Here is a 15,575-nt window from a genome sequence, read left to right on the forward strand (position 1 = left end):
GACCCACTGATGGAGTTAAGAAGAGGACTAGTTCTCGAGAGCAAGGATCGGACTCTGCACCACCGAGACCTGGACACCCCCAGGCTCCGATGTAGTTTGATCTCCTGCTAGATCTCAAATCTCGGGGATCCCACTCCCGGCGTGGAGAGGAGGCCGCCAGGCCCAGGAGACCGGCACCCAAAAGACAAAACCACCAGACCGAGGGACCCCCCGCCTCCCCACCAGGGATGGGGTAGGGGACAGAAGGTCGAAGGTACCACCTTCCTTGTGTGATACATGCGTGTTTGCTTGTTAGAGTGTATATTTGTGGTGTTAGAGGTGTGTGTACTAAAGGGGTGCGGTTAAAATTGGTGAGAAGGCCTTAACAGGGCATCTCCTGATTGCTCACAGAGATGCCCCGTCACCCTCCCACCAGCGGCCCTACATGTCTATGGTGCGGTTAAAATTGGCAGGAAGGGCACTGAGAGGACATCAACTGTTTGCTGGCAGTGATGTCCAATCTACATCTTCCACTCTAACACCAGCCACCTTCATGTCTTCCTTCACTACATCCATAAACCTCCTCTTTGGTCTTCCTCTAGACCAGAGGTGTCAAACTCAAGTCCTTGAGGGCTGACGTCCTGCTGGTTTTCCAGAAATCTTGCCTTATCTGCTGCTGATTACCTGGATCAGGTGTGTTTAGCCAATAAGAAACTTCTATGGCAGTGTGGTTGGAAAACAAGTAGGACACCGGTCCTCCAGGGCTGGAGTTCAACACCTGTGTTCTAGACTTCTTTCCAGAGGCTTTAGACTCAGCATCCTTCTACCAATATCTTCACTGTCTCTACTGTCTGAACCATCTCAGTCTGTCCTCTCGGACTTTTTCTCCAAAACCTCTAACATGTTCTGTCCCTCTGATGTATTCATTCCGGATCCGATCCATCCTGGTCACTCCCAAAGAGAACCTCAGCATCTTCATCTCTGCTACCTCCAGCTCTGCTTCCTGTCTTTTCTTCAGTCCCACTGTGCCACCTTTCTAGCTTCTCCTCCAGCTGTTCTTTGCTGTCGCTACAAATCACAACATCATCTGCAGATATCATAGTCCATCAACCTTTCTCTAGAAAACTCAAAACAATTAAAGACAGCATGCCATATTGTAATATCACTAGGCTTAAATATGTCTCTTTATTCTGAAGTTATATATCTGTTATTGTCATTCCACATCCATGCAGAGCCTCACTTCATGAGCACTATTTTCTGGCCGAGACATCCAATCATCTTTTTATGAGCATGAAGTGAAACCAAACCATGTAAACCACAACATTTTATGTGAATATGGAAATTGTATGTAAAGCCTCCTAAAATCTGTCCAAGAAGAGGGCAAATAAATTAATATAAAAGGAAAGGATGTTACTACATTTCCTTTTGGTGCAAAGTTTTACAGCCTCCCCAAATATATATGGCAATTACATGCTCTGGAAATGTTACACAAACATAACCTTCTGTAAGGAAGTCAAGGCAAGTCCAGCTGAATGCAAGAAGTGTGGGGCTCCAACTGGAAAAATGTTAAGGGGTTCACATGTACCACTAGGGTTTCAATAATATGAATGTGCTTAAAACACAGTTCTCAACTTCATAGACCCAAACAGATTGACATTTACCTGGTTAAAAAAAAAAAACTTAAGGATGATACAGTTATGGTTATGATACAGATATTTAACACTCAGGCATCAAGTTGACAAAAACAGAAATGTGACACGCTACAATAAAATAAATAAATGACTGAATGAATAAAACCTGAGCTGGGTTAGGACTTTTCTGTAAGTTCACAAGTTTTTCTATTGTAATCCAAGCTGAATTTATTAGGCTCATCACATTTAGCCAACACAGCGCTAACATGTATGAACATGAAATCCTTTTACCAACTGAAAAGCAAAAAGCACAAACTCCAGTCTTCTTCGTATGCCAACATTTTTGCATTTGTTATATACTTTCTTTAAACTGCTACATTTATTGTAGGCTCAACCAAGACTTTTTGTATTTAAAATGAACAGTAATAAAGGTCAGAAGTTCAAACATACAGCTCCTCAAGAGCAAAAGTGCAAGAGACCTTTCCTTTTAAACATCAGCTTTACAGTGCTTAGTGCAAAATTCCCCCAAAAAATCCTTCCTGTGAACATAAAACTCCAACTATAGGAATAAAAGGTCAACATAAAAAAACAAAAAAACATGGAAATGTATTTATATGCAGTTCATAAATACAACTTATTCCTTTTTTGCTTTGACAGCAGTCGAGTGAATATTAATATTCATGTCCAAAACCAAAGCCCGCATTTAATCCAATTGTAGCTATTTTAGCAATGTGTGCCAATGTGCTGTCAAAGTAAAGTGAAAGCATTTGAAAAAAGAAACATATGCTAATGGAGCAATTCTGTCTTCAGCTGTGACATCTTCAGGCTTTATGGAGAAATGTAGGGAGCAGCAAATGGACTGCTGGCTCTGAAAACTGCTCTTCTTGTTCTACTGACCATTCTAAGCACGTTAACATCACAAAGCCACACTAACTCTTTCCTACAAAGATGCACACACACATCCATGTGTCGTGGAAACTTCAATTCCATGGCACAAACCCTACAAGTCTACAAGCCCTCTCCACCTACTCAGCCACAGCATATCTATGCACCTGTGCAAGAGACTCTAGCAACTGACCATTTAAAATAAATGTCATAACATTTGTCTTTTACTTATTGTTTAAATCTAATCTGCATGTATTTTTTACTTTACTTTTAGACATTGAATGTAATAATTCAGCTGTTTTGAATTTGTTAATACAAACTAGGGCTGCCAAAAACTATTATTTTAATAGTCGACTAATCACTGATTATTTTTTCCGATTAGTCGACTAATCGGCTCATGCACAAAGTAAATGTAAAATAGACATCTTAACCATCATTAGCTTTAAACTAAGTAGAAATAAAGACAATTGAGACAATGGTTTGTTAAATCTTTAATGAATCCTGCAGCTTCTGTCCTTCATTAGTTTCTGGTATTAAACAAGATTAAATCAAATGAGGTCGGCATCTGAAACAAGGAACTATTTTTCAGTAAAGACAAAGTTTTGGTCTCACTGACTCAAATATAACAAAAGTAGATTTTTTGGTGCTGAACGCTCACAACTTTGTTCAACTTTACTACACTCTGACTCCATTTGATATAAAGTAACGACTAATCGACTATTAAATTGGCCGTCAACTATTTTAATAGTTGATTAATCAGCGATTAGTCGACTAATCGACTATTTTAATATCAATTAGTCGTCGATTAGTCGACTAATCATGGCAGCCCTAAAGAAACTGCTTTTGTTGAGTCTTATGAACTGTGGTATGATCCTAAAGTATTCATATTTTGCTTTTTTAAAGGAAAAGATTCAACAAAATATTTTAACAAATCAGAGGAGCTTAGTAAAAAGTCACAAAGTGGTTTGTTTTTATTGAACAAAGCCTGCACCAAGTCAAACTGAGTTGTTTTGTTTTTTTCTGTCTATTGCTTGACACTAGACAGAACCAATAAAAATCAGTTTTAGGAAAATTAAAATGACTATTACTCCATACAATGTCTGAAAATAAAGTAATGTCGATAGAATGTAACAAACTGGGTAAGGTAAAGCTGAAAAACTTTGTACAAGTAAATATTAATCAATTAAACTACATGAAGGGTGGTCTACAGAGCATAAAGATCAAGCAAAGTTATTACTAATCATTCAGTCTGTCAGTTGTGTTTATATGGACAACTTCCACTATTACTGACTTAAATCTGACTTCCTATAGAAAGGGGAAGCTAGTGAGCTAGAATGTGCAAATCCAAAAAAACTCCCAGAGCTTTGGAGAAATGCTTTCTGGCAGGACAACTTACCTGAACAATAAAGTAAAAGTAATCTTAGAACAAAGATTAGAGTTCTAACCCAACCCTGACCCTTAAAATGAACCCAGTTTGAGCTATCAAAATTGTCAAACAATTTGCAATGAAACACAGTAAAACAAAGATATAGTTAAGCAAACATTTTTTATTGTAATTTCTGAAAGAGGATGATGATACCAGAGAGAGGAAGCCACTTATCTTATATGAACCCCTGATCCCATATTACCCTACAATTCCTAACAGCTAACTGAAATATATCTTTTAGGCTTAGCTTCATCCTTGGTTTTGATTTTAAAAGTCACAAACCAGTTCTCAATCTGTTTTCAAATACAGATTGCATGCTGGTCAATAAAATAGTCAGTAAAAAGGAAAGAAAAATCAAAATGAGCTTTCATCAACCTGTTCCGCTCAAATGAAATAAAAGTTTCATGTACTGAAATAAAAGTACCATGAAAGACATTTACAATTCAAAGTAAGTGAGGTGCACCAAGTTTATAAGCCTTAGAGGAAAGACCTCGTAAAATGTGAGAGAAGTGTTGTTTTAAAAATAAAAAGACCACATCCTCCAAACATCTGGAGATGTTCTGTGGATAACTAGAGTTCAGAAATGTCACTTAAATTGCCTAAACTTAGAGTTCAAGGCTTGCGTCTTCATCAATTAACTTTAAAAAAACAAGAGTGTGTGCTCAGACACCCACAAACAGTAAAATCGCACTTACCCCAACATAAACTCTACAATAAATGGCACTGAGTGTTTACAAACATCTGCATGTCATTAAAATTGATGAGAATGATTAAATGGCATCTTGAGAAAAGAAATTTGCTTTTTCTACAGAAATGTGAGCATGCATATCAATACAGTGAAACCAAGATTGTTGACATACTCTCAGTCAAAGGGATATAAATGTTGGTTGAATGTCAAGGAAATCACTGCATCCTCACGCTGCAAGGACTTAACGCATAAACCTTTCCATTGATAAAACTATGTTGAGAGTGCATGGCTGAAAATCCACAAGTACAGGGCTTCAGCACATGCTTTTTCCCCTCTTCGGTTTTCCTTTAATTTGCAAATCTTGTAATCTAAGCCTAGGGCTGACTGAGCCGACTTCTAAACCAGCAAAACTACAGCAGCCAAGGCTCCAATCTGTTTTCCATTTATGTGTCAGGACGGCATCCTTTTTGGTGGTTAACAAAAGCTGTTATTTTAAAATGATTATATACAAAAAAACTGTGTGAGGACCCTAGTAAGTTTATGAACAGGTCCAATGGAAAGTACAGTGCCGCACCCGGAAGCCTTTTTCCTTCACGTCTTTAACCAAAGTGTTATTTACCAAGCACTTCTGCAGAAGGAAGGACCAGGCCGTGCCATTCATATGGAGGTCAGGGTTTCTGCTTTTCAACCCGGCGCATGTTTTCAGCATTAGTGGCGAGCGACGCCTAGATGATTCGCCAAACCGTCAAAGCGCTGCATGTCTCATAGTCAGTAAGGACATAGGAAAAGCAGAAGCAATGAGTGCAGCTACAAAGACAGGGGCAGCAGCTCCTGGAAAACATCGGGAAGGTGGTCTCCATGAAGGCTCAACCAAGGAACAGTTCCTCAGTTCATTTCCTGAGGAGGGAATATCAAGCTACATATTTGCTGCTCAGGAAGAGCGAGTTGAAGGAAACAAAAAGGCAGTTGATTCAAAGTGAAGCTTGTGGTATGAGATGCACATCAATTATTTCAAAGCATATTTTCTTCTTAACAATAAATTGTCTATATGATCTATTTATCCTATGAAAATAAAACTTTGATCTGTAACTAAGCAAATGGCCAAGTTTGAAAGATAGCAGATAGTAGAGCTCACACACCAGTAATGATTTCTGGTCCCATTAAGCTGTGAGTTAACTATATTACACTGTTAACCCTTATGCTATCTTTGGGGTCCGGATGACCCCACCCTTACATTGATGTGTGATCCCTCCCATGACAAAGGTGTACAGGACTTCATGTCTGTCTTTGGACATCAGTGTTGTTCACCTTTCGGCTTATCCCTTTTTGGGTCGCCACAGCGTAACAGCACCCACTGTTTCTCATCAGTGGTTTTACGCCGGATGCCCTTCCTGACACAACCCTGTACTTGAGGGGCACAGGGACCCAGTTAGGCAGCAGCGTCAAGGGTCTTATCTAAGGACCCAATCTGGATTCCCATCCAGATTGGGTTCATCAGTGAAGGATAAAAATTATTGGAAAAAAAAAGTTCAGTGCGCTGTCTTGTGGGGTCCAGAAGACCCCACTCCCAATGTCAATGTGCCAAGGAGAGTGGGAGGGTTACACATTCATGCCCATTAATAAAAAGGATTACAGTTAAACTGGTTATGCAATGACAGGCCTATATTTCTAGGAACTCAAAGAGACGTGACATGACAGTGTCCTTCCTTTCCAGACTAGCAGAAACTTTAACTTTAACTTCAAACTTCTTTGTATTCTTGTATTGTACCAAGGGCAGCTTCCAACCACCATGACAGTGAAGTGTAGGGATGTCTGGTACCGGTGCCACCACATCAGGTTTTACTGGACATGTTTTTAGCCTTAACGTTATTGTTAATGGTGCCAGCGTAGTGGTGGAAGTGCGGACACGGCGTGCGTGCACAACTATTCTCATTTCCATTTTTCTTTGCTGCTTTTCCTGGAGGGGAGGGGCTACTGCTGCTCTTTTGTATTCTTCCACAAGAACACACGCGGAGGGCGAGCGGCCGCCAGCAAAAAAGTACAAAGTACGTCTGTATTTTTCTAAAGTAGGTGCAGACAGCGCTGTCCTTCTTTAATAACATGGCTGTAAGGGCGGTAAACAACAGTAACCTGTCCAAACACTGCACTAAAATACACCAGATTCTAGTGGAGAAGTGAGCAGCGTTGGACCATCCAAGTGAGACGTGTAGAAGGCTGCAGTTAAAATCTTTTTAAAATAGTTTCAACAGGTATGTATGTCAGCGCTACACAGGAGGAGGAAAATAAAAATGAATATGGAAAAAACAATGATCATATAATATTAATGGGATAAAAGTTCTTATTGTGCCTCAATAATAATAATAAATTATATTACAAAAAATGAATTAAAATGCAGCATTGTGAATTTTGATTCCCACGTTTATTGTTATTTGAAGTGAGGGGGGGTATTTGATATACTCTGCATTTTAGTTCTTTATTTGAGCTTTGTTAATTAGTTACCTTGAAATGTGAGTAATTATTTCAAAGACACATTAGCAATAACATCCATCCAAAAATGTAACGATAAATCTCAATAGAGGAAATGATGCTAGCTGTGATGTGTACTCACCCAGAGGACCCTGCGCTCTTGCAGACTCCCAGCAAAGGTCTCTTCTCAGCAAAACTATCTGTTTTTAGAGAACCTGAAGAGAAAGAGCACATCAAATGTAAGACAAATGTCAATCAGAACGATCTGAAATCATAGTTCAACAAAGACGTGGGGTTTCTGGTGTTGCCCACTATCATCCAGGTTATAGATACGCATTATATCCAGTGTTTCAGGGTGTATTCAGACTGGGAAAATCTGTTGTTCCAGATGGAGCCCTGGGGCCCGTTCCAAGAAGCAGGTTTTGTTGAAACTCTGAGTTTGTGAACTCCAAATTCAGGAAAATTCTGAGTTTTGGTTTCAGAAACTGAGGTAACTTAAACCTGTGAAAGTGGGTGAAACCAAACCCTTTTCAAGAAGCGGGTTAAGCTGAACTCAGAATCAATCACTACGGCAACTGAGTCTGTGAACGTAACCTGGTCTGGAGCAGGTTTTCTTCAGGAAACTTGGAGTTCTCTGCGGTCTCTGCCCCTTTTTAAAGTGAAGGATGTTCAAATAGAACTTCCTCATTAGGGAACATTCACTTTAGAGACGTGACGTTTCCACCACGCAGAAACCAACATGACATGTCCATTCATAGAGGATCCCGTAGACGAGGAGGCTGATTAATCCAGAGGGAATGTCATTTATGTCGGGATAGGATTTTGAGGACACGAGTTGATTGCCTGGCGCTTCCGAATTCATATTTTATTTGAGCGATAACGTTTTCCAGGGACTCGTTATAAATAATACCAAGTTTACTTTTCTTTTTTTTTTACCCTTAACAATGAAAATCTTTAAACCTTAAACACTGAAAGTGTGTCAAAGACTATAATGCTGTGTAAACACATACAGTGTTAGGTCGGTTGTCAGCATGGCCGCCTTCTATTGCAAAGGGTGGGGTTCGAGTCCCAGCATTGGAGAAGTTTAATTACACTAAAAAAACTTTTCAGTGATTATTTAAGTCTTGAGAATTCAAATTAAATAAATAATTATTTTTACATATTCCAGGCAGCTACAGTGTTTCTTTTTTGCGTGCAGTGATATTCGTGTGTCTGTGTGGGGTTACGAAAAACGGTCATTGAACTCTAAATTTTTTTAACCTGCTTCGTGAAACAGGCCCCTGAAGATTGCATCTGGTCTGTATTCAGACTGCCGTAAGGTGACTTTCCTGTTTTGAACCAAGGCTTTAAACAAAACCATGTGACTAAAGATCTTTTCAATCATTGGCCAGCAGTTACGGGGGAGGGTGTAAAACAAAAAGAGCGATGGAGGTGCGGCAGTTTGCAAATCCTTGCCAAACTTTTTATTTTGCTGATTGATTTTGAGCGTCTGTATGAAGGCCAGGCTCAGCACTTTTACTGCTACTTTGGTAACAGTGGAGACATTCTGCAAGATGGTTACTGGCAAGATGACAGCAAAGAAGGTAGGATGATCGGTCCTTGTGAAAGACAGATTGCCGGGGAAACGGTGAGAAGAAATGAGCATCACGTGAAAAGTTATTTTAATGAGTCTGCATTCATCCGACCATATTTCAATGAGTTGGTGTATCTCATCGTTGTGATGTTATGACATTGTTTTGAAGAGAATTCTGTTAAGGAACTACGATACAGTTTTAGGATGACATCACAGCAGCTCCCTGCGCGCTTGCTGCATAACAAAACACATTAAAGTGAGTAATAAGTGTTTTTAGCGCTGCTAAAATTAACACTCTTGAAAGTAATCAGTTGGACCAATGATTTCCTTCTTGCTAACACGACAATCAAGGCTTTACATTTGTCCACGGCTCACCGATCGCCTCGTTCCCAACATGTTTACATCACGTGACTACCGGATACTGTGGCCATTTCAGTTCAGTTATTCCACTCTCAGAGCGGATTGTATTCAGACTGAGGAATCTCAGAGTGAACCAAGCTGGCAATGAACTGGAAACAAACTGATACCACCTCGAAAGACGGGTCAGAGAGCAGATCCTGGTCTAGGACTAGGATTAGTTTGTGCATATTCAGTCAGAAGCTTTGTTCCGCATTATCAGAGGAAACAAACTCTGGCTGACTTTAAGTGGACCAAATGTGTCCAGCCTGAATACATCCCGAGATCAGTTTTTAGGTTATCAAGCTAAACTACGACACTCTAAGCTTCAACCCAAAAAGGGCAAAGCTTAAGATGATAGAAAAGCTTTTAATGATGCAACATCGAATATACTTGAAGTCCTATATTTTACTCGGGATGCTAGAAAGTCCACTAAAATACAACAACAAAAAAACATGTTGCATTAAGCAGAGTGATCCCATAATTTTTCCTAATGGTCTTATTTTTTAAGTTAGGCGAAGGATCAAGGGATGGAAGGGAACGGGGCTCAGACAGAAGATGTTACCCTTTAGAGGACTGTAATTTGAGGTTTGAGAATAATCAGCCAGAGTTCCTGTGGTATGGTGTGCAAGCTAGTGCATTCTCTGCCAGCCCTTAACACCCCCAAAAGGTCCTTTTTTTCTTTTGTTTTTCACAATCACATATTTTTACATGTTAAAGACACCCAGTTTAAAAGACTAAAACACTTTGATAGTAACTCAATCAGACAGCAAAGCTCTATTCACTGAAAGACTTCAGTAAAGCAAAAGCTTCAGCTCAACTTTGTTGAGGACATACAGACTTTCAAAAGTGCAAAATAACCCGTTTTATTCTCGCTATTTGCATCAGTCAGGGAAAACAATGATAAACATTCAAAGTCAATGAAAAATCACAAGGTGTAAACTCCATAGACATTGTGAATTAATACATTTCTTACAAAAATCTGGACTTCCGTCTCTCTTCTTGGAATGGGAAACCTTCACTATCATAATCACCTATTTTTGGGGTCTGTAAGTCCAGCCACCCACGGCCTCCCATGCAGACAATTGGTCTTTTAAAGGCTTACCACAGAGCAACACTGTTTGTGCCCTGGCAGATTGCAATCACCGTCTTTCTCCAGCCAGTTTTACAATTCATATTTATTTTCTGCTGAGAGAATCAGTCTCTTTATGTGTCAGGCTTTCTGCTGCTTCCTATTACTGTGGTTTGCTTTCATCCCCTTCCAGTCCTCTTCAAACGCTGTCATTGTGTGATATAATGAAATCTGCCAAAGGACCGGAACCTAGCCAGAGAACAAAAAAATGCCACAAACCAGTTTTCACCGGCCAACACCTGCAGTGATGAAACTTAAACCTTGTGTCTGGAACATCTGAACAACTGTGGACCACTAAGGAAGTGGCATATGATCTGCCAAGCACAATCAATACTATTTTTCCAACTTAAAAAAGATCTTATTCAGAAAAAAAGAAAAACTTTCCACTAGGGCTTTATGGATTTCTAGATGTCATCCACATCTCAACCTGAATACATAATAGATTGCTATATAAAGCACTTTGTTTTTTTTAAAGTAACAAATGAGGTACTAAAAGCCCAATTGAGTATTTTTATAACCAGAGCGGGCAACATAAAAGACAATTCTAATTCTTTTATGTTTATTATGACTAATTGGGAATCATTCATGAGGCATCCACAGCATGGGATTCAGGAGCTATACTTCCATCATTTTCAGAACCCACCGGATCCCTTTCGGGTCACAGGACTGCTGGAGCCAACATACTGCTGGGCGGAGGCGGGGAATACCCTCAACAGCTCGCCATTCTGTTGCAGGGCTACACAAATACACATGCACACCTAGTGGCAGTATACAAATACCATTTAACCTACTCATTACTGGACTGTGGGAAGACATCAGAGTACCTGGAGAAACCCATGCAAACAAGGGGAGAACATGCAAATAGCACACAGAGGGTCCCAGCTGGGAGCTGAACCAGGGCCTTACTTGAAATGAAAAAGCTTGAGCAGAGAGGCTAAGAATTATTTCCAACACGCATCTGTTCATACTTTTTTACATTTTCTTGATATTCTTGTAAGGGTTTACGCTATTTATTATAAATATATGTGTATATATATGTTGTTGTAATTGAGTCTGTGCACTGTCTTGGTCTCCTCCTGGAATAGCAAAAAATCGTTGTTTTTTTTTGTAATATGAACTAAGCTGCAAAAAATTAAAAACTATCCATAAAAAGAGGCACACATTTTGGAGACATAATGAGGTGATGGTTTCTTTTCCTTTTCATGTTTTGAGTATTTAAATAGGCATATGTTTTTACTCACCACTCAGAGCTGTCCAACACTAATCAGAGGCTGACTTCTGCATCAGGATTTGGAGGCACAGAGCACTCTTTAATTTTGAAGACATAACACCATTTAATAAGCCTACAACCAAAAACTACTGGCAGAGGGAAAATATAATTTTAAAGGTGTCGCCTTTGGATGTTAAAATCAAATCAACCGCTGCTTTTTTCAGGCTTATGATGACAGAAATTTCTAAGAACTCATTTTCTTCTGAAGTTAATCAGAATCACAACAACAATAACAAGAGCGAAAGGAATCATTATGAGTTAAGGTTTGTTTTTTAACAAGAATAAGAATAAGAATATTTAAACAATCCAAATAATAAATATATCTTCTATTTCCTTCTTTCCCTTAAAGGAGCAACTCGTTGAACACCTGTTTGAGCTGGAATTTATTGAAGACAGGACACAACTGGAAGATATACAGTAATCTGCATCTAAAATGAAAGTTTTTTGCTGATCATTGCTAGCTCCGAAGAGAAATTGAGTGTTGGTGTTGGACTGGGGGCGGGGCTATCAGAAAAATGGGCAATCTCACTCTGTGACATCAGCAGATGAAGACCCGCTCCTTAATGTGGTAATAGGAGGGGCTGTTGTTGAGAAAGCAGGTTTCTAGAGGATTACTCAGAAATGCATGAACAGATCAAAATACCGCTCTGGGGTTCTTTATAGGGATCATTGAACAGTATAACACACTTAAAAGCTCAAAAAGTTAATTTTTCATGGTATGGCCACTTTAAAAGGAAAAAAAATCTATACCAAAAGGGAATTTTCATTAATAGCTTTAAACGTCAAAAGAATAATATCTAGATTGTATTCAGTAAGGTATTTGGACTGTATAGTACCGCCACAAAGTTAGTTGATTCCTTTATGCATTAATTTGTGGACCATACACGAATGAATGAAATGGTTTATTTCAAGCGATCAGATCATAATACATGACATAACATATCACTTAATGAATCACAAGTAGATCACTTGAAAGGGAGTGGAAGGAAGTGAACGTATGTAATCCCACCCCGACTCGACCATTTTCTCTACATGAATTATCAATATCCGGTTCAGGACTTAATATCAAATATTAATAGATTCAGGCTATTAAGGATCATTCATATCATTAATGTAATCAAGTTTCAAAGCATCCAAATCATTTATATTAATCAGTAACAATAATCTAATATTGTCATTGAAAAAAGACACTTTGTGAGAACTGTATTAAAAGAATTATGAAAATACAAAAAGTAATAAGTAAATTATCTTCATTTGCTAATGCAGTAAAAATCTAAATATTCTAATTAAAAAAGACAATTAGTGAAGATTGTATTAATCAAAGAATTACTATAAAAATTAGAAAAAGTAATAAGTAAAAACCATCTTCATTAATTAATGGAGAAAAAAAATATTCTAATTAATTGCAGACTGTATTCATCAAAGAATGATTATAATAACAAAAAATAATAAGTTGAAAAGAAAGAATCCGGAATTTGAGCAGAATCAGTGCTACATCACAGCTTAGGAACAAGTCTAAGGCCACGTAATCGTTCTTCGTTGTTATGACCGAGAGACTGTGAAGGTCTCAGCAGCTCAGGATCGGGTCAGAGTTCACCTTCAGCGGTTTTTTTAAGTTCACATTTCACATTTTGCTTGAATTAAAGGTTCAGACATGTGTAATCCCACAGTTCTCAAAGTTTTTCATGGATTTTATTTCCAGAGGCTTCGTCTGATCCGGTGGTCCGAGTGGTTTTACAAAGATTCTGGTACATTGAGATATAAATCTACTGATGTGAGAGGGAAAGATACACATCCATAGTTAATAATGAAACTAACTACATCCACTATTCTAAATATTTTGCCATGATATCTTGGGTTTGACAGTAAAAAGTTGCATGATGAAGGCAGTAAACAACTCACTGATATGAGGGGCTGGCAGAATGCGAGCAGCTCGCACAGGTCCATGACGCACTGAAAACAGCTCCTGGGCTTCCCCTGCCAACTGAGAGAACAAAAATGAACAGAGAAGTATTGCAACATACATTCCAAATTACAATAAATCAAAACTGGCTGTCAAACAGCGAACTGATTTTTTAAAGAAAATTACATTAAACCCCATATTTTGAACTAAAGGTGTTCAAAGTAGTTCTTAAATGTAGGGCTAACAGAATGTGTCAGGATAATTAGAGAAGTCACTGGTATGGAAATTTACAACCTCAACATGTTTAAGACATATGTAGAAATAAATGGAAAATTTTGTAACAAAACAAAAGAAAAGTATGTGTAGTCAACAAATGTAACTAAATAACAAATACAGTTTATCTAATGTTACAACAGACAAGAGGGGGAGGACATGAAATGATGATGGAGAACAATTAGATACTGATTCAAACCACACACATTAGGGCCACAAACAAAAGTTTGAGATACACTGTAGGCTGGTGCCAAGTGAGCATCATTGATATGACACCATGTAATACCTCAGTTTCAGTTTGACTACTCCAACTTGAGGGAAGTATTTTAAGCTGAGCACAAAATGACAAATGTCCCTGTAGTTTCTAGTTGTTGATTATAAAAGAACACAGATAAATTAGGAAAAGTCTAACTCAATGGTTAACCATACAAACCTTAACACGTTAATAGGTGTCATGCAATAGAACAAGTTGCTCCACATATTCTTTGCCTGGTTTAACCTTTTTGTCTTTTACGTGCATGACTACTTCAAAAAGGGATTTAATTTCTGCAAGTGGTAAAGTATTTCATTTCTCTTCATTTAATTGTTTTAATCTCATGTAAATAAGTTGAAACAATGTTTTTTTTTTTAAATATTACAAAACATACAAAGTAAAGTATACAAAAATTGTCAAGTCAAGTGAATTAGAAAATCACACAAGTATGATTATGTGATTAATTGTATCTCCTTCCCAAAGGTTGAAAATTTCAAAACAGAAGGCGAAATATGCAGAAAATGAAACATTTTTTTGCAACTTCATATGGTTAAACATCCTACCTGCATCATACAAATAGGTCTTAGTTATTATTTTTAGTTGAATCATAGTATATTGTGCAATCATCTCTTGCAGTGGCATTAGAGTCACTTTACTTTTACTTATATAAAGAGAGAACAAAAGGACTACTTGTAGTTGACCTATACTATGCAGCATTTGGTTACCATGAAAGGAAAAAAAAGAGCGTTTTTAAGGTTGTTTACATGCTGCTGAATGATGTTGATAAGTGCAATAGAGCTTTTAGCAGATAGGTTGGAATGGTCTCCTGCATAAAAATGTTTCTCTAAATGTATGACAGCACAGAACAGACAAGGGTTAGACTTGGCTAACTCTGACATGATAAAAGGCTGTATATTAGACCAAAAGGGTTGCCTTTTTATAGTTTACAGTTTTAAAGAGGTGTCATTTTTATCAGGTATTTAAACATTGAAAAATATACATTGTCCTTTTTTTGTTTATTAGGAAGTACTGCAGCACTGAACATGTAAGTGGTTAAAGTATAGTCCAATGGTGCAGCTTACAAGATGAGCATTATAGTTGTGCTTATATCTTTACATACCCATGGTAGAAACGATTAATTCTAGACTTTTTTCAGAGAATATGAATGATAACACATTTTTTCCCCATTCATGGGGATTGGATTAAGTATAATTTATTGTTTAAAAAAACTGTGTTAACACTTTTAAATCTAAATGACAAAGAGAAACTTCCCAAATAGCCAGTTCAAAAGTTTACACACCTCAGTTCTTAATAAAGGTGGAAATATTGAGAAAAACCTTACGATTTGATTACAATTCTGGAGGAAACGATACGATTATGAAACGACTATCAATGCATCCCACATCTGCATTTTTCTTTAGAAATTCTTCTCTTTACTACAAGACAGAAGACTAATATGACTTACTTTTCTTCACCAAAGTGCATCTTTAAGTAAAGACAAGATCAGTACATTTGTTTAAAGGGGCCCTACCATGAATATTCTACTTTTTGAGGTTTTAGGTGCATTTTACTGTTCATTCCTCACTATATAGAACCGAAAAATGGTATTTGAATCCGTTCATGCATTAAGAGAAATCCTCTACAAATCTGCTCTCTCTGCAGCAGCCCCTCCCATGCCCATGAAAACGAGACAGTGGAAT

The 15,575-nt window shown here is 38.0% G+C and overlaps 1 protein-coding gene across 1 annotated transcript in view; it reads right to left on the reverse strand.

Annotated features, from left to right (window-relative positions):
* The window catches only part of LOC112139283 (breast carcinoma-amplified sequence 3), a gene marked incomplete at its 3' end in the record, with an annotated part of 46,955 nt that overhangs the window by 16,196 nt on the left and 15,184 nt on the right, over positions 1-15,575 (reverse strand). The window contains 2 exon segments of the mRNA XM_024262029.2: positions 7,218-7,290; positions 13,349-13,430. Of these exon segments, the coding sequence (XP_024117797.1) occupies positions 7,218-7,290; positions 13,349-13,430 (155 nt within the window).

The sequence above is a fragment of the Oryzias melastigma genome, unplaced genomic scaffold (genome assembly GCF_002922805.2).
Source record: "Oryzias melastigma strain HK-1 unplaced genomic scaffold, ASM292280v2 sc00261, whole genome shotgun sequence".
Classification (NCBI taxonomy): Eukaryota; Metazoa; Chordata; class Actinopteri; order Beloniformes; family Adrianichthyidae; genus Oryzias; species Oryzias melastigma.